At 39.8% G+C, this 22,256-nt stretch overlaps 1 protein-coding gene and 1 pseudogene across 3 annotated transcripts; one reads left to right on the forward strand and one right to left on the reverse strand.

Annotated features, from left to right (window-relative positions):
- The first annotated feature begins 60 nt into the window (after window positions 1-60).
- LOC100930285 (V-type proton ATPase subunit e 2) lies at window positions 61-21,200 on the forward strand. 3 transcript variants are annotated; one of them, XM_012551143.3, is made up of 5 exons: window positions 61-161; window positions 1,578-1,699; window positions 3,598-3,645; window positions 6,581-6,696; window positions 8,826-9,763. In XM_012551143.3, the coding sequence occupies exons 2-4, from the start codon at window positions 1,596-1,598 to the stop codon at window positions 6,672-6,674; spliced, it is 246 nt and encodes an 81-aa protein (XP_012406597.1). In that variant the 5' UTR covers window positions 61-161; window positions 1,578-1,595; the 3' UTR covers window positions 6,675-6,696; window positions 8,826-9,763. The 3 variants fall into 3 exon arrangements, with proteins under 3 accessions (XP_012406597.1, XP_012406596.1, XP_012406598.1); XM_012551142.3 differs by lacking the exon at window positions 61-161 and adding an exon at window positions 946-1,092; XM_012551144.3 differs by lacking the exons at window positions 61-161; window positions 8,826-9,763 and adding an exon at window positions 21,094-21,200 and having other exon boundaries at window positions 1,398-1,699.
- On the reverse strand, window positions 17,802-20,236 carry LOC105750726 (annotated as a pseudogene).
- Window positions 21,201-22,256: the final 1,056 nt, after the last annotated feature.

A 22,256-nucleotide genomic window follows, 5' to 3' on the forward strand; every position in this document is an offset into this window, starting at 1 on the left:
GCCTATTCCCATTCTCTCCGTTCGCCCCCGGTGGGTTGTGGGACTTGTAGTACTTGGTAGCCACTCCCAGAGGCACCCACACCCACTGGCCACTCTTCTTGCATTCTGGGCGACGGGGCCAGGAATCGGGGTCGGCGTGGAATGCCTAAAAGAGGGACAAGGTGAAAAGCTTTTTCTCAGCCTCCTCTAATGTTAGTTTAGATAAGAGGAAGAGATGTGATGCACTAAAAGTGGTGTCTCGGAGAGTCTCAAAATAAGTCATAAACAAGGGACCGATGGCGGGCACGGCAAGGATTGCCGGAAGAGAATGGGATTGACTTCGGTGTGCTCCTGCAGCCGGGGCTCTCTAGGCACGTTGTGCCAAATGGAAAGAAGAGAGTAGGAGGTCAGGGCTGATCCTCATGTTATCCCTCTCATTTTCCCCTTTGCAACACCAATCGGGCTTTTAAAGCTCAATTCCAACTTCATCTCTCCCGGAAAGCTTCCAGCCGATTCTCCCCCTTCTTCCCTATTGGTAAAAAGCAAACATACACCCCTCACCCAAACCTCCCAAAACAAACCCAAAAACCTTCCTCCTCCGAGTCCTCGAGAAACTTTATTTTGTAATCCAGTAATATTGTGAATTATAGCTACAAGGGCTTAGCTCTTATTTCTTTCCTAGATCTGAAAGCGAAGTCTAGGATCAAGTTTTGTCTAAATTTTGTATCTCCGCCGGAGTCTCGCGCGATGATAGGCACGATGTAGGCGCTTAGTAAATTGTTTATTCGTTGATTAATTTTGAAAAGGCACCAGAATAGAGACTGAATAGCAAGCAGGTTTCAGTTGCCAAGTCTGTCATTTATCAGAGGATCACGGGATCTAGTCCAAACCATTCATTCTACGGATGAGGAAACTGAGAATCATAAGACTGAAAATATCTTGCCCGAGGTCACACAATGTAGCAGAACGGGAAGTCGAAGCTAGGTCTTCTGCCGCCAGATCTGGTACTCCTTTTAGTTATGCATTGTGCAATGGTAGGCAAGTCATTTTATCCCTCTGGACCTCGGTTTCCTCATCTGTAAAATGAAGATGCCCGTGTGAGGTCGCTTTCAGGTATATAACATCCCGTGATTTCTGTGCAAAGGAGGAAGAAAAAGTGGGATAATTTAATCCTATCTGGAGAAAAAGCATCAGAATCCCAGCAGATTTTATTCTTCCTTCCTCCTTCCCATCTTGTTTCCCACGACCCCACCCCACATTTTAAGGAGTCGCTGCCCAGGGTTCTTCTTTGCTCGGCCCTTGCTAGGCTTGCCAGGCTTGCCTGGGGAAACTGGTGCATAAACTGAAAAAGGGGCCAATATTGCGAATTTCACCTGGGTCCTAAAAACCTCCTGTCTTTCTCGCAGCCCCAGGCTGAGGACGGCTACTGCGCATGCTTCAGGGCTGAGCTTGCTGATTCCTTAAATCTGTGTGCTTAATCAAAGGCAGAGAAATCCGACGCTGCCATAGAGGTTCTGCTTCCGAGCCTTTTTCTCCGGCCCTGTGCATCCCATCCCGGGCCCCCTCCGTTCTAACGTGTTCCTGAATATTCCTTCTAGTTCCAGCGCGCTCCGGCCATGACGGCTCATTCCTTCGCTGTCCCGGTGATTATCTTCACCACCTTCTGGGGCCTTATCGGGATTGCCGGGCCTTGGTTCGTGCCCAAGGGGCCCAATCGCGGGTAAGAGGAAACCCCTCTGTCTCTCCAAGCGCTCGTGAGTCCCAGATCCCTCTCCCCTTCCTTATCTCCGGCCCTGTTAAGCGTTATTCTTCCTCTTACCTGTCAATCACCAGGTCACCTTTTCATTTGTCTCTGGCCCTCTCCCTTACTTTAAAGCCCATCCCCACCCACAGCTCTTTCCACTTCATCTTCCATCATTGAATTATTTCTTCACCTCAGTTACTGATTTAATTAATTCAGTAATATTTATTGAATTCGTGTTGTGTCTCCATTCCGGCCCATAAACGTAGAGATGGATATCAAAGAAAAAGCTCTTTTTTGTAAGCTTCTTGAAGGCAGGCATCATACCAAACCTGAATTAACTTTTGTAGTTAACTCCTCTGCGCCTAATATTGTGCTCTGCATCCAGTAAACGATTAACAGTTGCGTGTGGAAAGAGAACTGTACAAATATGTACACATATACTGTATTTAAAATATACTTTAACGTGTTTAACATGTATGAGACTGCCTGCCATCTAAGGGAGGGGGTGGGGGAAAGGAGGGGAAAAGTTGGAATAGAAGTGATTGCAAGGGACAATGTTGAAAAATCACCCATGCATATGTTCTGTCAATAAAAAGCTATAATAAAAAAAAATTGCGTGTTGAGTTGAAAGACAGGATTACCTGCCCCAAAGGACAGTGCCAGATCAGTAGAGAAAATTGGTTTTGTATTGCTTCACTCACGTCTGTCTCTTCATGACCCTATTTGGAGTTTCCTTGGCAAAAATATTAAGGTGGTTTGCCATTTCCTTTTCCTGCTCATTTTATAGATGAAGAAACTGAGGCAGACAAATTGAAGTGACTTGTTCAGGGTCACACAGCCAGTAGATCAGTTACTAGCTCCTGGGGTGGGAGGGATTGTCATAAGTATTAAGAGAGCAAGCAGTCAGAATGAGCCATGCTTCTGTAAAATGACTGTTTACTCAACAGGTGAGGAGCTGGGTAAAGAGAATGACTCCTGGCTACCTGGTAGATCCACCGCTAACCTTCGGCCAGACAAACAGAGCTCTACTGAGACTGCGCTCTTGGGCAGCCTAGGATAATGGAGAAGACCAGGCTTTGCCATTTATTTACTAGCCATGTGATCTTGCAGGAGTCATTTCAGTTTGACAAACACCAATCAAGTAACTATGTGCAAAGCACCTTGTGAATCATTTGGGATAGAAAAATGAAAAATTACACTGTGCCTACCTTGAAGAAGCTAACACTCTCTGGGCTGCATGTTTTTCAGCTTTAACCCCTACCCTCCCCCTTTCCCAGGGTTATTGAAAAAACTTTTGTGAACTAATTTCCTATGAAGTAGATAATAATTCCTCAGTTCATTGTAACTAATTTCAGGGCCAAATTATCTCTTTGTAATCTCTCAGTACAGTGCCTAAAAACCAGTAGGCACTTAAGAAATGTTTATTGATTGACAGAACTGAGGGTTTTTTTTTTCTTCTTTGATATGACTAAAATACTTTTTGATGTGTTTTAAAGGCCTCTCTCAGTTCTGCTTCATGTGGACATGAAAAGTAGCTAGTTGAGATTTTAATTTAAAAAATTCACTGTACTTCATATTTCTCTCCTGCTTTCCCCATATCTTTACACATCTTCCTACGTAGCTTCTTATTTCCGTGGCCCTTTTCTCTTTAAATTTTGAACTCTGCAGCTAGCTCTGACTTTTACAATTTACAAATTCTATGAGTTGTATGTCTTCCTTTGGCCATCTCTGCTCCATGAGTTTTCAGGAACTCCTCTGATTGGTGGGCTGCAATAGGGAAAAAGCCAGCATGAAGGCTCTCTACTGCCCCCTCCAAGTGAATTCTAGACCTATCTGTCTTTGTTCATCTTTACCTCTCTTCTCTTTCATTGCAGGGTAATCATCACCATGTTGGTCACCACTGCTGTCTGCTGTTACCTGTTGTAAGTAACTCTCCAGGAAGTCCAAACCCTTAAACCAATTATTTTGCTGATCTGCCCTTCCCCACATCCCTAATTCTGCCAGTTGAGCATTTAAAACATCACAGAGTTTGCACTGATCTGCTTAAAGTAGATAAGATTTGGAAGACAATTCGCTATGTATGTGTAAGAGGGGAGACTAGATAGCCACTAGGTCCCTCTGAAACTAATGTTCCATGGTTCTCTGAAGTGAGGTGGAGTTTTACAAGGGCCTCCTGCTTTAAGAAAATCCAATACATTACAATTTAACTTATAACCAGATAAATTTGCATTACAAAAGTATTTTTTCATTTGTTTTGTGATTCCTTTGTGGTCTGCAAGTGATACTTTGTAAGTATTGCATAAAACACAAGAGAGATTACAGTAGTAGCAGCTGCCCAAATTGATGTCTGTTGAAAGGCAGTGTGATACTATATTACTTATCCAACAAGGGAGTTGGATATTAGTTGTCTTTCTGGTGTTACTCTCTTTGAATCATTAGCCTAGTAACCAGTTGCCTTAGTTTCTCTCTGACATATATCCACAGTACAGCTTCCTGAAAGACTACAATATTTTTGCTGGTGTTCAACCTGCAAATGCCTAGACTATTCCTCCTATGCCTGTTCTCCTGCAACTGCTTCTACTCATATTTGAAATTTAAAGTAGGAGACAATATGAATTATTGCTCCAAATGATTTAAAATAGGAAATGTATAAAGCCAGAGTCTCTACCCAGTAGCTGAAATCTCTCTTGGTCAATGGTCCCCACATTCATAGGACACAGGAACTTGATGTGATGTGACAATAATAATAATAACTGATAACAATAAGGCTTTATAATAAAAGTTCTTTAAAATTTGCAAAGTGATATTATGTCATTTGGTCCTTATAATAACCCTTGGTTAATTATTATTACCCCCATTTTCCAAATGAAGGAACTAAGTAATTTTCACAGGATTACTTAGGTCATAAGTATTTGAAGAATGATTTGATGTCTGCTCTTTTTGATTTCAAGTCCAGCATACTACCCACTCTGCCACCTACCTGCACATGATGTGATATTAGGGAATAATAGTAAAGTCATCCTCTCTGCTGGAGGAATGTGATCTCCATGTCAGATATTATCATAGTTAGTGTGAAGAAAGCACTCCTTAAATGTTGAGGCAAGGAGAGGGAATGCTGAATAGGTATTTGTCTTGCTCTCAGTAAGGAAAAAGAAGGTCTTGACATTAAAATGTAAGCAAGTGGGAAAGTGATCTGATTTACACATAGTCACTTAATATAGAAGTTTATCCAGGACATGAGAGTTCCATAAAGCATATATGGCTATGAAAAGGAGTGAAGGTGAGGTGAAGTGAATGAAGACAGTGATGGCTATTGCCATCTTGACTAATGAAAAAGATGGGTGCCATTGCCTTTGGGGGCTGAGAGTTGATTGAACCTGGAATAGAGGCTCTTCTCTCTTGGTTTTAAATGGTCAAGCCAGCTTCCTCCCTCTGACTCATTGCTTTGGTTTTTATTACTGCTCTGGCAGGAAGAATTCCAGCCTGTCTCCTATTAGGTAGTCATTTTGATATAGTAGAAAAAACCCTGCACTCCAAGGCAGGAGACCTGTGTGTATATTTATTCTGGCCCTGCTGTAATAACTATGTAACTCCAAATAAGTCAGTCAATCTGGAGCATCTTAATGTTGATGTGTATAGAGCAGTGGGCTTGAAGTCAAGAAAGATTTGAATTCTTATCCAGCCTCAAATACTTTTCCATCCAGGCAAGTCATTTAACCTCTGTATTCTTCAATTACACCATCTGTAAAACAGCCAACATTTGATTGGTGTGACAATAAAAATAAAGAATATTTGTAAAGTACTTTGCAAATCTTAAAGCACTATATAAATGCTAGCTATTACTATCATCATCATCTCACACTGAGCCTCAATTTTCCTCATTTATAAAATGAAGCTAATAATATACATGCTACCTATTTCCCACAGTTGTAAAGTTATAAACTGCAAAGAACCATAATAATAGTTCTTCCTCTAGGAAGGCTAACCTGATTCAATAGAATAGGATGGAATGAAAAACTCAAGCACAGGTGATGTCTGAGCCTTGATCCTGGAAATCTCCAGCACCAACCTTCTTTCTCCAGAAATCTACAAGTCTACAAAAAAGGAAAGCTGTTTTTTCTTCATCACCAGTAACTGGCCCATTACCACTCTGGCTCAGTCAAACTTCTATTTGTACCCCAGCTGAAGACTGATAATATAGACTTTTAAAGAGCCTCTAGTCCAATGTCCTCTTTTTATAGTTGAAGAAACTGAGACTCTGGGAAGGGAAGTGATTTAACATAACCTTCTTTCATGTTTGTTTTTGTATCTCCAGAAATCAGCATGGTGCCTGTTACATAGAGGGCACTTAATAAGTACTTGATGAATGAGTGATTGTCTCATGACACATGATCAATTAGTGGCAGAACTGAGCCTTGGGCCTAAGTCAGTAAATTCAGTTTCCAAGGCTCTAATCAGTAAGTTCAGTCTTGTGTTCAGATCCCAGAAAATTCTCAAGAAATTTTAAGTCATTTTGGACTACTAGGATTATTTGGTTAATGTTAAGTCATGGATTTTTCCTATATGAGCTAGTTCGCCATGTAAGAAAAACAGTGATTTATGGACGTAACCCTGACTAACTATCACATAAATTCATGTGCTTAGTCATAGGGCAGTCAGGGGATACATGGTACTTGGTTCCATGTAATGCAGAATCATTATTAGAAGAAAGCAACTCAAATCACAAGCCCTAATGATTGACAGGAGAGCAGCAGTTCTTTACATGGAAAAATTATCCCATTAGATGAACTCATTTGTCTGAGGGTCAGGGTGAAGTTCCTCCTTTCAAACTCATCCTCTTGTCTTTGCCTCTGATAGCTGGCTGATTGCCATCTTGGCCCAGCTGAATCCTCTGTTTGGGCCCCAGATGAAGAATGAGACCATCTGGTATGTCCGATTCCTGTGGGAGTGACGACTGCCATCATCTGTCCCAGGTACCAGTGTGGGCAATGGAGACCCTAAGGCCTTCCCAACCCTTCCACCCCAGGCAAAAAGGGACCTTTTCTTTTTTTCTGCACTCTTAAAATACTGACATTTTATGGGTGAGGAAGGAAGGCTTTTTTGAAGGAGGCACTCCAGGGCATTGATTCCCGATGTCTTTTGAGTATGAGAACCTTTTTTTTTAACCTCAAAAATTTCTCAGTTATCCTTCACATGATAGTAATTACATTCATATTTTGTTCAAGTTAAAGAAAATTCAAAATGGTAATGCTTGATGTGCATTGGAATTGATAGACCCCTTACAATAACTCCATAGCTTGATGGGTGATATTATATTCTCTCCCTCAGTCACTACAGAAACATTTTGATTTGGGTCGCTTAATTGCAAGGTCCAGCTCAAAATTTTAGCCCTCGGAGAGCTTAGTAATACATGCCTCTGGCAAGCTAAAAGTATGTGTTTGATAGATACTATCCCCAAAAGGAGACAGAAAGTGGTATATGTGGTGAGGAGTAGCAGAGTTAGCTCCCACATCAGCAGAGTCAGGTCCCACATCAGCAGAGTGAGCTCAGGTCATTTCTAATGGCCCACTCCAGAGGGGCCTCCCAGCATCCAAGCCTTGGGAGAGTTTACTGTCTATATTGTCTAGAGTAGCCATGAGGCAACCTGGGATATACTGGCTTTCTGATAAGTAGGACCTGCTTTTGAGTTTAATCTTTTGCAATATTAACATTTTCTCCAGCACGTTCTTAAGCTTAACCAATAAAACAAATCAAGCTCTAGTTTGTATCACTCGCCGCTTTCTGAAGTATAAATGCTCTCATTTATCCTTGTTCTTGAAAGTTGGTGTGAGCTGGTTTCAGCCTACCCCTGAATGAACCCCTGCTTTCTGAGATTTTCAGAAGCTATTCTAGATAACTCAGTTCAACAAACATGGGCACAAGGACGGAATAGAAAGAATAACTCTGAGCCTTTCAAGTAGCTCACAGTCTAATGAGTATACAACATGTACATAGATTTGGAGGTCTCCATGTTGTTTTGAGAAGAAAAATGTTTTTGAACTGATTACCTATTCATCAGAAAGGAGTGACTGGAATTGGTACCAATGCAGGATGACCTGTGATGGAGGCAAAGGTCTAGACAACAATGCATTCTGGAACAATTGATGAGAGGAGGGGTATTAGGGAAAGCTCAATAAAGTAGGTGGTCCCCACACTGGAAAATCTTTTGCATCCCTTTCTCCCTGTCATGTTGCCATCCTATTTTAGTCCATCACAAATTCTCCTGAAATAAGGTTTAGCTTTCTGATTGGGTTTTCTGCCACCATTTTTTCTTTTCAATTCATTTTTCATATGTTGGTCAAGTAGAAAATTTTAAAATACAGATATGATCACCTCACCTCCAACATATTGCCTCGAGGATAAATATACAAAATTTACCTTCCCATGATTTTTGCATATTACTTCCCCTCAACACACTCTCTTTTCTGGTCAAATTGGCCTGCTACCTGTTTCTTATACATGACTTTCCATCTTTCACTTTCATGTCTTCCCACAAATGTTCCATTTCTGGGATATACTTCCTCCCTCCCCTCTGCAGCTTCTTCCTCAGCACAGCTCTGGCACCATCTCCTACATGAAACCTTTCCTCCTCCAACTCCTTCCTCTCCCCAATTATTAGTGAATTACTCCATGTTAATTTGTATAAACTTTGTACTCATTTATTAATGTGTTGTATTCCCAGGGTAGGATATAAACGTGAACTCTTTGATCTTTGCCTTTGTCCCCTTAGCATAGGATAGTTGCTTAATAATATTTGTCAATTTGAATTAAAGAAAGAGAAGGATTTTAATCCCTTGCTGGGGCGGGAGAACAAGGAGGCATACCCAAAAGCAGAGGCTCTGATCCAAGGCACTGTCCTCTAGTCTTTTTTTTTTTTTTTCTTTTTTTAAATTTTCTCTCTCTGGGGTAGTTGTCATGGAGAATAGGAAGAGACACAGTATTTACAGCATAGGAAGCACTGGGGAGGGGGAAGTGGTCATAGAGAAAGACTTCAATTGTGTTTGCTGCCAGGAAAACCTAATTAACACATGTTTGTATATCCATTTTGTCTTTGTCTTTTCAGCTTCTCCAGCCCTCTTGCTCTTCTACTGATTTCAGGCCCAGTTAACCCTGATGGTCCTCTCACCTCTCCATCTCTGTGTTCTTGGTATTATTCTATTGTCTCTTCAATTTGGTCACTTTTAGACCCAAATCTTACCATTGGATTTGAGCAGGAACCCAGCCCAATTCTAAGAAATAGCCTTTTCCCTGGGAGATCTGGGGCTCAAGGGAGAGAGACTTGTAATTCAGGCCAGAGTGAAAGGATTGTCAGTTTTTAGCACCCCCTTCCCTCCTTCTCTCCAGGTCCACTTAATCCCCTGCCAAATATGTGATTTTTCTTTCTACAAATGTGACTAAGTGTAGAGATTTTCCCACACTCTGAAATCAGATTTGAACATAGGAAGATGAGGATAGGTCTCTGTTGAGTGTGTCCAATATTCCTAGGGTCTGGGATTGAGTTTTTGGATAGGAGGTAATATAATATAGAGCAGAGCTTCTTAAACTTTTCCCGCTCACAACCCTCTTTAGCCTGAGAAATGTTTATGCAACCTCCGGTATATAGGTATGAAAAACAAGTATACAAATCAAACATTTACTGATAATAAATCGTAATTTCATGGCCTTCACATTCAGTTTTGAGACCTCATATGCAGTCATGAGCCACAGTTTAAGAAGCTTTGGTTTAGAAGATACTTTGGATCATGAATTTTGAGACCTGCAATCTTCCTGGACAAGTCATAACCTCTCCTGGCCCTGTAAGGGAGTTGTATTGAGATTCTTTCCAGCTCTTAATATTTGATTTTCCCTTTATGATTCTGCAATATACTTTGATATAAAATTTGTGGACATTGTGAGCCATGGGGGAGGGGAGAGGAATCTTTCTTTTCTTTCTTGGAAAAACATAGAATTGGAGTAAAAACTAAAAATATATGAAATAATTGTTAAATGTTCTTTTCAGAGCCAAAGAACAAGTATATTTATTGTGTGTAACTTGGTCTGCTTATCCATTGAACTTGCTAATTTTATATAAAGAATGAAAGAAAACCAGAAAATTTTTAATAGTTGAAGAGAAAAAAAATAACATTAATAACAAAACAAATGAAATTCCCTCAAAAAATTTTAAGTCTTTAGTCATTGAATTCTTGAATATATTCAACTCCCTTTCAATTAGAGCAGATAGATGCTAGATGTCCCCTTGGTCTGTTACCACAATTCCTTTGAAGGGGGGTGCTAAACATTAAAATTGGCACTAGGGAACCTGTGGAAGATGTGATCTCAGGTTTTCTGCTACTCCACAAACTAGTTGGAAATACAAGATGGAAAAGGGAAAGACTTGAGAATGTTCCCATAGCAACATGTAAATAATTGATTGCATGGTATAGTAGAAAGGGTCAGCTAGAGTGTAAAACAGAAAAAGTACCAGGTCTGGAGTTTGGAAGACTCATCTTCCTGAGTTCAAATCTAACCTAGGACATTTACTAGCTGTTTGACTCTGGGGAAGGCACTTAACTGTATTTGCTTCCATTTCCTCACCCATAAAATGAGCTGGAGAAAGAAATGGCAAATTACTCCCCTATTTTTGACAAGAAAAACCCAAATTCAATCATGAAGGGTCAGATATGACTAAACAATAACAACAATAAGAGAGAGTACTGAATTTAGAATCAGAGATCTGGCTGTCTTTGAAGTCAAATTTTGGCTGTGCTGGTAACCCTTTATGGAAGCATGGGCAAGTCACCTCAGCTTTCTGAATTGTACTATCTTCCTTTCTAACATGAGGGCAATGGAGAATCTTTGATTCTATAAATTGAGTGCCAATGGGATATACAGATGTAATGGAATGCCTGGAGCTGACATTAAGTAATTTAGGTGTTCCTTTCCCTCCCTTTTACCTGATAATCTTGTTGGAACTCTTGGGTCATATCCCTGAGAAAGCACACACACCCCACCAGGCAAGGGGAAGTTCTTTTTCTGGTCACTGTGTCATGTTCTGAGCAATAGTTAGCTAGGGCAGCATCAAGCTTCCCAGAGGGATAATTAGTGTTAGAGCTTTGTATTGTAAGGATTATAGAACTGTGAGGGCCTTTAGCCACTCTCTAAGCCCACTTCCTCATTTGGAAATAAGGAAGCAAACCAAGGGAGGTTAGGATTGTCCAAGGACTAAAATCCAGTATATGGCAGTTCTGAGGCTAGGACCCAGAGCACTCAGCTCCCCAGGTTGGTGTTTTTTCTCCTAACCAAACTCACTCTTAAAGAAGTATGGTTCTCTTATTTGTTTGTTAAGTAATTAATTTATTTGACATTAATTATTTATCACTTATAAGACACTTAGGAGATATGTAAAAAGAACTATTCTTGTCCACATTTTCTGGTTCTGGTTGACCAGCTTTTCCCACCTCCTCCTTCTCCTCCCTTACCCCTATACACATCTACAAACCAGGGATATCTGTATGTTCTCAGATTCCCTGGGTTTGTGTTTGTCCCAATTGTATTCAGTTCCCCTTTTGTTTAATGATCTAGGATTGGTGAACAAACCAAGGTGTTTGATGGCGGTTTCCCAACTTCTGCTTGCTCTTCTGGCTCCTGCTCACTCCCCAGATTTTTGGTATGGTCTGAGAAGGGAAACAGTTTAGAAGCCGGACCTAAGGTTTTACATTACAGCCCCGGGGTAGAGGGGAGGTAAGGAATTATTTTCCTAGCAGCTCCTGCAAATCACTTTGTGACACGAAAACTTGTTATCCCTCATAACTTCAGCTCCCTAGAAATCAGTAACATCTATGTGCTACACTTGAGAATGGATGAGTTGATCTTGTCCCAGCAGCAGCTGGTTGACAACAGTTTCCCAGTGGCTCCACATCTGGCCCTAAGGACAAAAACATGACTCTCCTCTCCTGGCAGTTCTCCCTTCTCTCCAGCAGCTTCAAGCAAAGGTCAGGAGTAGAAAGAGTTAGAAGGGTGTGTTTAGACAGAACTTTGATCATCTCTGTCCCTCCTTGGCTCTCTTGTATGTGGTAGAGATCAGTGATTCTTAGTGCAATGGATAATATGAATGTTCAATAAATCTGGGCACAAATCATCTTTTGTTGTTGTTGTTTTTTTACATCACATTCTGGAGCTTATCCCATCTCCCACCAGGAAGTACTCCTTTGGAGCAAAGAAAACAGTGAAATGAAACCAGTTGATTATAGTGATTTTGTCTAATCTGAATCCTTTGGCTCTTATTGTCTCTCTGCTAAAGGGAGGGATATGTTTGTTCACTGGGAAATATGACTGTGTGCTGCTGTTATTCAGCTGTGTGCTGTTATGTGCTCTGTCCTATTGGCCAAATCAACAAGTCAACAAGCATTTACCAAGTGCCTGTTATGTGACAGGTATTGGGAACACAAAGAAAAGGAAAACCATGCTCTGACCTCAAAGAGCTCACATTTTATGTGAAGCTATAGTATGTATATAAATACTTAAATGGGAGGTAGAATAGAAAGGCAATGTGATATAATAGAGATCAAAATTCAAAGCCAGAAAGATTTGGATTCAATTCTTACTTCTGGTACTAGCTGACTTGGGACAAGTTGCCCTCTCAAAGAATGTTCTAGGATAGTCTTCCCCCCCCCTCATATTTTTAGATATTAAAAAAATGTTTAACATGAATTAAAAAAAAAAATTGAGTTCCAAATTCTGATCTTTCCTCCATTTCTTACTTCACCTGTTGAGAAGACCAGCAGTAGGATGTCCATTATACATGTAACATCATATAAAATGCATTTTGATATTAGCCATGTTGCAAAAAAAAAAAGCAAGAAAAAAAGTGAAGAAATATGTTTCAATCTCTACTCAGTGTTCTTCTGTTCTCTTTCTGTAGTTGGAAAGAATTTTTCGTCATCAGTCCTTTGGAATTGTCATGTATTGTGTATTGGCCAGAGTAGCTAGGTGGTTCCTGGTTGACTTCTGATACAATGTTGCTGTGACTTTGTACAATGTTCTCCTAGCTCTGTTCACTTCACTTTGCCTTAGTTCATATTACTTCATAGATTTCTTCCCAGATTTTTCTGAATCCACCCCCATTGTGAGAATTATTTATTGATCACATATTTTATGTTTTATTCACTATATAATTGATTCTATTCTCAGCCACATTCCATATTCTGTTTGACAAAAATGTAAGCTTCTTTTTTGGGGTGAAGGTTGAGTTCAAGAGTTTAGTCTTCTTCTCTCGCAGTTAGATATTAAAGTTTACTCTTCCTATTGATTATTTTTAAGTAAAGAAAACTGCTGAGCTAAGTTTAGTACTCTCACAAAGCATTTTATCTCTAAGGAATTATTTTCCTAGCAGCTCCTGCAAATCACTTTGTGACAAGGAAACTTGTTATCCCTCATAACTTCAGCTCCCTAGAACTCAGTGACACCCGTGTGCTACATTTGAGAATGGATGAGCTGACCTTGTCCCATTTTAGGCTTGTCTTTGTTCAATTAAATGTCCAAAAAAAAAAGGCTTTATCTGATTCCCAGGTACCAACAAGTCTGCTAACCTTAACTCTCAATGGTGATGGGATACAAATGGATCTCATAAATCCATAAGGCATTCCTTTAAGACAGTGTTCCCCAAAGTGTGGTACACATACCCCTAGGGGAACGGGAAGAGGTTGGTAGGGGTATGCGTTGTACTGGGGTTTGGTGGGGATATACACTGCACCAAGCTTAGCTGCGCCTAATTCTACGTTCTCATGAGTCAAGTCAAGACAATCTTGTGAGGTGTGAGATGGTCCAGTGTGACACAGCATGAATATACTGCACTTCATTACATTACTATATACAACTTACTTCGTTAATAGTTAGTGGCTTCTCCAGGCGCCTGTGTATTTTTAACTTTTGTGCAATTTTTTTTTTATAGAAAAGGTTTGTTATGTGCTTTAGTAAGTCCCACTGATTTTGATTATTTTTATATAGAAGGATGAAATTGTTTGTGCTGAGATAACAGATCCTCATAATTTGGTTTATTGGTTGTTAATTTTAATCTGAGATGCAGCTCCATGTCCAATAGCCTGTTCCTTTTTTTTTGGACTTAATATCTACAAATGCTGAAAAAGCAACTTCACATAAATATGAAGTTGGAAAAGGCAAGATATATTTCAGAACTTTTTTCTGAAGTTAAAACAGGATACACATTGCATTTGTAACCAGAATGATGTTAAAGTACATTCCTTATGTTTATTTTTCAAGAATCCATCTGAAGCCAATTCCAACAACTGCTCTCCTTCTACATGTGACAAACCTTCTGGCATGGATTTATATTTTATTATGAATAATTTCATTTTTCGTTCATTATTTTGTGTATGTACCAAAAAAAGAAAAAATAAATATATTTTTATTGTTATTAAAATACATTCTTTTTTTGACGAGGGGTACTCAGTGTTATGAAAACTATAGAAGGGGTACACATATGTCAAAAGTTTGGAAACACTGCTTTAAAACATAGAAAGATTGTCCTAATTCTTCATGTGTGTGTGTAATCCCCTTTCTTTAATGTAGCCAATCATGATTCCTCAATCCCATGATGTTGCCAATCCTATAATCAACTGTATGATTCTTCATCTGTTTTGTAGGCCACAAAAAGCAATTGCATGTTCAATTCTTTGTCTTTGGATAGAAACTGAGGTAAGCCATTAAAATTGTTTTATTAGCAGTTAGTGCCCCTGATCAACATTGCTTAGAGAGAACATGCCTAGTTTTTATTGAAATTTTCCTCATGTTGCCTTCATTTTTAACAATAAAATAGTATTCTATAAGATTCTTAGGGGCAGCTAGTTGGTGCAGTTGATAGAGTAGCCATTCTGATGACATCAGACATTTAACACTTACTAGTGTGATCCTGAGTAAGTCACTTAACCCTAATTGCCTTAAAAAGAAAAAGAAAGATCATATCTTCCTGATACACCTCTTCTGTCTTAGTTTCTATGTTTATGAGCTGGGGATAATGATGACTCTAATATCCCAGAGTGGTCCTGAGGATAAAATAGATAATATTAGCAAAAAATGCTTTGTAAACCTTAATGTAGTATATAATTGCTAGCTGTTATTATTTACTGAGTTGTATATAAAAGAAAATCAGGTGTAAGAAACTGAAACATTTCATTGCCAGGTTATAAAGGGCTTAAAAGCCAAGTAATTTTATATTTGAGTCCAACCTGGAGACCTTGCCTCTGACCACAGAACTTTGTTGCATTCTCAAATGCTAAAGTTTTGCTGATCTCCAAAGTCCAACTCCAAGAAAACACCAGACTTCCTGAACTTCTTGGTTCCTGAGCTTACTTGGTTTCTTGGGTTAGAGAAAGTTCAGTCTTCTTTATCTTTCATTACCTTTTCTTTCATTCTTTACAAATTTGACCTCCTCTTGTTTTCCTTGTCCTATTCCAAACATCTTGGATTTAAATAAGAATGTTTATTAACAGGCTAAAAGAAAATGTAAATTCAGAAAGAACACATGAGTGTGGTAGATATACATATCAAAGAATCTACTTCCAGTAATTTGGATGATACTGAAACATGTAAACTAGTTTTTCTGATTACTCTGCTCACACTAGCACCCTCTGAGCTAATTTGGTTCTTTGATTTTATAAACTATAAAAGTTAAAACAGATTAACTGAAGATTTGATAGTGAAAGGCTTCTGCATATAGGATAAGAAAGGAAGTGGTTAAATGGGGATAAAAAAAAACTTTTGAATTCATTTTCTCTGTTAAGATTTTTGTAACCATGATATATAAAGGATGAACATATAAATGGAACTATGTGTATGTGTGTATATATGATATACATAGCATACACACACACACACACACACACACACACACACACACACACATATATATGTTATTGGGAAATAGTCATTTCCCAATACATAAATGCTCAAAAAATGTGATAGAGAAGAATTGTAAAGAAGTCATAACCAAATGGGAAAAATGTTCCAGAGAAACCAAATCAAAACAACTTGATGAAAGCCCCAGTTTGCAATAGTTCTGCCACTGGGGGTGTAGTACAGAAGTATAGTATGGTACAGACCCTTGAGCAAACACTGATCATAAACAACACAACCCAAAAGAGCCATTCTTAGAATGTTCCTTTTTCCACTTCTTATTTGACTTCTCTAGAGTTTCAAAGACAAGGGACAGGCTTGAATAGGGCAACTGCTGATGTGGGAAGTGAGGAAAAGTTATAGGGGAAGGGATCAGGAGGCCCAACTGGCTCCCTTCTCTAAGATTTTTTTTTCTTTCTCTTGACAGCTTCTTAAAATTCCCACAGGGAAGGGGGAAAAACACTTAGAGAAAAGACCAATCATTCAAAAGAACAAAGAAAGATTTTGGGGGAATATTTCAGCTAGCAGGGCTTATCTGAATGAGGAGACATTTCTGATTCAAGGACTGGAGACAAGGGGATTTGACCTCTACACTTTTACAATTTTTGAAAGGATATCTGTACTATACTACACTTTTATATTATTGTCCCAAGGAAAGAAAGTCCTTTAGACAAAACTGCAGGATCTCTAATCCAGAGTTTGTTATATTTGATTTCCCTTTCAGAGTAGTTGGACCCTTTTTACTGATAGATAATATTGTTGTTGATGGTTGAGGTAATGAAATATGATTCTTACTCCATTCCCCCACTCCCAATCTCCAACCCCTCAAGTGACCAGGATTTGCCTCCTGTCAGAAGCTATTAATCAGGAGGAGATAACCTGAAACATCCTATTATCTAATCAGTTATAACTGGATTGGAGCAGCCATGTGAAAATGAAACCACAGGACAAAATAGTCAAATCATGAAACATTTATTAAGAGCCTGTTTTGTGCCAGGTACTGTGCTAACCATAGGGGACATAAAAGAAGGCAAAGGACAGTCCCTGCTCCTGAGGAGTTCATAATCTAATGTGGGAGGCAACAGGATTTACTCAGGATAAAATGGAGATGATCACAGAGGGAAGGCGCCTGCAGTAAGGATGAGGGGGAAAGGCTTCTTACAAAAGGGGCCATTTTAGCATCTTGGAAGGAATTGGGAGGAAGCCAAGAAAGTCTGGAGGCTGAAATACTCAAGGAGAGAATTCCAACCATGGAGGAAATCCAGTGAAATAACTAGGAACAGGAAGAAGGTCAGGGTCACTGGATTGTTGAAGACATGGAGGGCACTCTGGCTGAGGGCAAGAAGGAGCTATGTTAGGAAAAGCTTTAACAGCTAAATAGAGGAGATTATACTGGATCCTGGCAATAAGGAACCACTGATCTTCATTGACTGGAGCCAGGGAGAGTGTGTGTGACAAAATAACATTATAAATACCTTCCATGAAGGAGATAATCTCTTTTATTTTATAAAAGAAGGTTAGGAGAGAGAAATATTAAAACTTTCCTGAAGAGGCATAGAAAAGAAAAAGGCAGGCCAAAAGAGAGGTAAGGGTTTCCCTTCATTTTTCCTCATGGGGACAAGCAAGGTTTTCAGTTTCCTAAATTTTTCTACTTTGTTTTTAGACTTTCACCTTTACAAGTATATCAAATATAATTGTTCAGGGCATAAGCTGATTTAAACACAATGCATTTTTGATGTTCCCAAAGTAACAGACTCTAGACATATAAAGGAAGTTTTATAAATAAGGAGTGGCTTATATTTGAAACTTTTCAAAATTTCTATTAAAACTCCCCCCTTGCCCTTCTTCCTCTTTCCCTCCCGCTCTGCCGTCAACATAGGTTATCTTTCACTTTGTCTGCTCCTTCTAGGAAATTTTAAATTCTCAGGTCTTTTATTTCTTTCCTTCCAACAAACTACTTGATTAGGGTTGGGTGTATGATGGAGTAATCCTAATATGATGGAGATTTGGGATATAATTAGAAAAGTACTGGTTAGGAATAAATGTTTGTGAAAAACTTCCTGATATTGGAGTCTTCATTTTTCAAGTATTATATGTCTTTATTAATGCAATCCAAAATGGCAACTAGATATGACAGGATCTGAAGATCTTAAAAGACTTTGGGGAATATGCTTTTAGTCAACTTATTAACTGAGGACAACAAAATCTCTGTGAGATAGAGGGTCACTGGATCACTCTTGCCACTGTTGGCACTAGTCCAGCCACCATCATACACAGCAGAAACTTGGAACCTATACGCAGTCTGAGGTTTCAGTTCATCAGTCACATTATTTTTTGTTCTATGTTCCTGCCATTCTGTTTTCCCATCCACACCCACGGATTTGGTCTCCTCTGGGTATCTATTTTATATTTCTTGATCTTGATTCCTGTTCCATCACTTGGATGCTGCCAGCGAAGGGTAACAGACTGAGGTCCCACCACATCAACTTTTGGCTTCCCAGGAGGGCAAGTGGGAGAATGTGTCCTCACAGTAATGCTCACAGCACTGCTCTCATTGGGCCCCAGCTCACAAACCTCAGCTCTAAACACATAATCTGTGCAAGGCTCAAGGCCATTCACTTTGAGGACCTCTGGCTTTCCAGACACAGGGATGACAGTCCAGTCCTCTTCCCCTACAACCTGGTACTCTACCTGATAGCCAGTGATCTCCTTGCTCTCACTTGCTGGGGTTAGTGTGAGCTCAACACTGTCTTGTGTGACGTCAGCAATCTGGGGAGGAAGCACAAAGTTGGAGCTGACATGCAGTCCCTTTATATAGAGATAAATGGAGATTCCCCTGCTTCTCCTGGTCTGGTACAGATGCCACAATTAACTTAGTTTTCTCAGTGGAATTATTGGCCTTGACAAATGTGCAAAAGGAGTCTACCAACTGTATTGCTCTTCTTTTTGTCTCTTCATCCTTGACCCACAAGAAATAAACCTTTTACTCAGAGTCAAGAGTAAATGATGTTGGATTCTGAACCCACTGTTTCCAGTCTCCTAAACAAAATTCCTCCTTCAAGGAGGTGAATGCAAACACCAGGATAAATCTGTGGGGAGAGCCTAATACCACATTGTCCAACTCATTCTTGTTAGCTATGACCTGCCCTTCCTTCAGAAGGGTGAGGTAGGACTTTATCATCTTTATCTCAAAGAGCTTCTCAGCTAGAAAGTCTGAGAGTCTCCTAATGCTGAATGGGGACTGGCTTTCCCTAAATAAAGTGCTGGTTAACTCATCTTCCTCTGCTCTGCCCACCTGGATCAGGGGTAAAGTCTTGGCTATTTCCGTCTGTAAAAATGGTCTGTGCTGCCCATTTAACTCCTGGAATAGCCTGATCCTTGTTTGCAGAAAAGACTGAGAGATCTGGTGCCTCCAGCATGTCATTGCACATCATGTCACACTCACATAACTTCTCCAGAGTGTCCTGGGCTTCCCATACCAAGCTCATACTGATCCCTTGAATCAACCTGGCAGCCGTGGAGCTCAGCTTCTCCAGAGGGTACAACCACACTTGGAGGGGCACCCCACTGCCCCTAAGCAGCTTAAGAAGGGAAGCATAGACCTCTACTGCATCTTCATAAGTCACTGGATTGGTCTCAAAAACAAAATCCCCATAAAATTTATACCTGAATTCCTTAGTTGATTTTATCATACAGTCTTCTCCACTTCCATTTCCTGCTACACTGGGAATCTTTTTTTACTACAGCCTTCGATGTTCCTACTATATCCTTAACATTTCAATTATTGGAAACTTTCTGATCAAACACAAAGAAAGCCTGGGCCCCATAGAGCACTGTAGTGACCATGTGGTGATTGTTTCATTATCAAACATATCATGGTAAGACATATTCTCATCTCCCAGGTGGTTCATAGTTAGATGGGAATACTGGGTAGTAGTATGTATTTGAGAGTGACCTGAGCTTGCTGTTGGGATGTCTTGGTGTTACATAAATATTTGGCAGAGCCTTCTGTTTTAATCAGCTCCCCCTCAGAATACTTGCTTTCAGGTCTAAAGGGCCTAAGTTCATGGCTTTGGCTTTTTCATCAATAGAATCAATCACAAGTGATAATTTCAAAGTCAGTTTTGTATTGATCTTCTGTTTGTCACATTTTTCTCAAGGGACTCTCTGTCCCATAAAGCGATGCCTAGAATGGGACAGAAACATTAGGGAGCAAATGGCAGATTGTAGATGGTCCACAGCTTGTTAGGGTGTCCTTTCTAGCAGGGACAACTGGACCTAGGAGGCAGCATCTGGAAGGCGTCTAAGCATGGCAAAAAGCACATAGGTAGAGAAAATACTATTCCCAACCTAGAAGAAACTTCTCTAGGTCTCTGAAGGTTCCTTGTTCTACAGAACCTACTATGACTGATATGGAGAACCTTTACAAAGCCTGCTTTTACTCTGAATCTTAAATCTGGATCCTCATTTTTTTCTACCCAGGACCTCACTATAAATCTTCTTAATTTGGGCCCCTTTGTTCCTTCCACAGATTGGGAAGCCTCTCTTTTCAGCTTGGAGTTTGCTTTCTAAAAAGAAGTCCATGCTGGGGCAACAAGATGGCACAGTGGACAAAGTACTGGCTTTGGTGTCAAATCTTGTTTGAGATACTTACTAGGTGTTTGACAAGCCCTTCTCAGGTGAATGCTTGTCCTTTCACACTTTGGCAAATTTGTGAATGAGGGCTATTCTTGAGGAGTGGTAGGTCAGAAAGGAAAGTTGTCCTTGATCAGAAAATCTGAACGAAGGAAGAAACCAATCTCCTGCTTATAGAGTAAGGCCTGGGCCATTACTGAGTTGTGGTTTGGGTCACCAGGAAAGAAATAAGGACCCATAGACAAAGTTATAACCCCAAAATGAGAAGCCAGCTTCTCTTAGAGAAAATGGTGATCTGAGCATTTCCCAAAAATGCCCTCCCCCTTTGAATAAGAAGAAAGTTCAGGGCTGGACAGAGGTTTAGCAGCTGCTCCTCCTGATGGGTAAGTTGAACAGGTGCAAAGGAGGAAGGGAACGAGGCTAGAACAAGTGGCAAATGTTAGATGGTGGTAACGTGAATCCAACCTCAGTTTTTTTTTTTCTCAGCCAGCTCTCTATCCACCTCAGCAATCTGTCTATCCAGGTAGAGTAAAGGAAGGTTGACTCATCCCTGAGCTCTTCCTCCCTTCCAAATAGTTACCTGTTGCTGGTGGTCTCTCTTCTCTATATATGAGTTTTAATAGGATAATGAAGAATCAAAGCTTGTCCAGATTGTTGGTATCTGTCTCAGTCAGTGCTCCATGGGCATAGCCTTCAAGGATTTAAGGGTCACTTCTATGTCATGTTTAGATTTCTGAGCAGGGGTTTATTATGATCATCTATAAAAAGCAATCGTTCATTCTTCTTTCTCACTTTGTTTCCCACAGACTCAGATTAACAGTGGAGGAGACTTAAGAGAGCCTGAAGTTTGAATTGTTCTTCTGGGAAAAGTGCAACAAAACAGCCTCCTAAAAAGACAGAATTTGAGTCCAGATGTTCAGGGGGTTCAAATACCATGGTCTGCAGGAAGGCCAGGACCACATGGAATGGGAGGGACATTTGTGTTATTGATACTCCAGGCATTTTTGATACTAACATTCTAGACCCAAAAAATCTGAAAGAAATTGCTTATTCTATAACACTGTCATCTACAGGACCACATGCTCTACTCCTGGTGTTACAAGTGGGCAGTTTCACTCAAGAGGAGAAAGCAGCCATTGAATGGCTTTATAATACCCTAGAAGATGGAGTGGTGAAGTTTTTGATCATTATATTCACTGGGAAAGACAAACTAGGAAAAGGAAGTATAAGGGATTACTTGGGAACCATGATGACTCATATCAGGGAGTTATTGGATAAGTGTGAACACTGATGCTATGTATTTGAGAATAATACTAATGGAGCCCAGAGAAATGCCCAGGTGTCAGAGCTAGTGGCCATGGTTGGGAACATGGTGCAAGACAATGGGGGAAACCACTTTACCCACAAAATATATGAATCTGTGGAAGCACTCCTCCAGAAAAACACAAAAGCTCATCAATAATACTATAAGGATCTGATGGAAATGAAGAAAAAAAATTAGGGAGATGTACAATGACCAAATTCCTTCTTTTTGGAAGTTCAAAGGAAATCATTAAATTGCAATGCCATTTAATGAAACTCAGGGGAAGAAAGAAAAAGAATATTTATGGGCTAGGTACAGAAATAATGATAAATATTTCTGGAGCAAGGTTGAGAATGATCCAAATATGCTTCTCACAGTTTTGAAGGATGTGTGATCTGCAATTAATAAGGTAGCAGTTTTCTGACACAATAATCCAAATTATCTACAATCAGATGAAAAAAAAATGCTCTAAATCACTATTGATGAGGGAAATACAAACTAAAACAATGCTGAGCTACTACTTTACACCTGTCTCGTTAACATAACAGAAAATGAAAATGAAAAAATGTTTCAGGGGATAAAAGGTAATTAAATCACAAATGTACTGTTGGTATAATTGTACAGTCATTCAACTATTTTAGAGAGCAATTTGGAGCTTTACTTAAA

This window comes from Sarcophilus harrisii, chromosome 5, assembly GCF_902635505.1.
Source record: "Sarcophilus harrisii chromosome 5, mSarHar1.11, whole genome shotgun sequence".
NCBI lineage: Eukaryota > Metazoa > Chordata > Mammalia > Dasyuromorphia > Dasyuridae > Sarcophilus > Sarcophilus harrisii.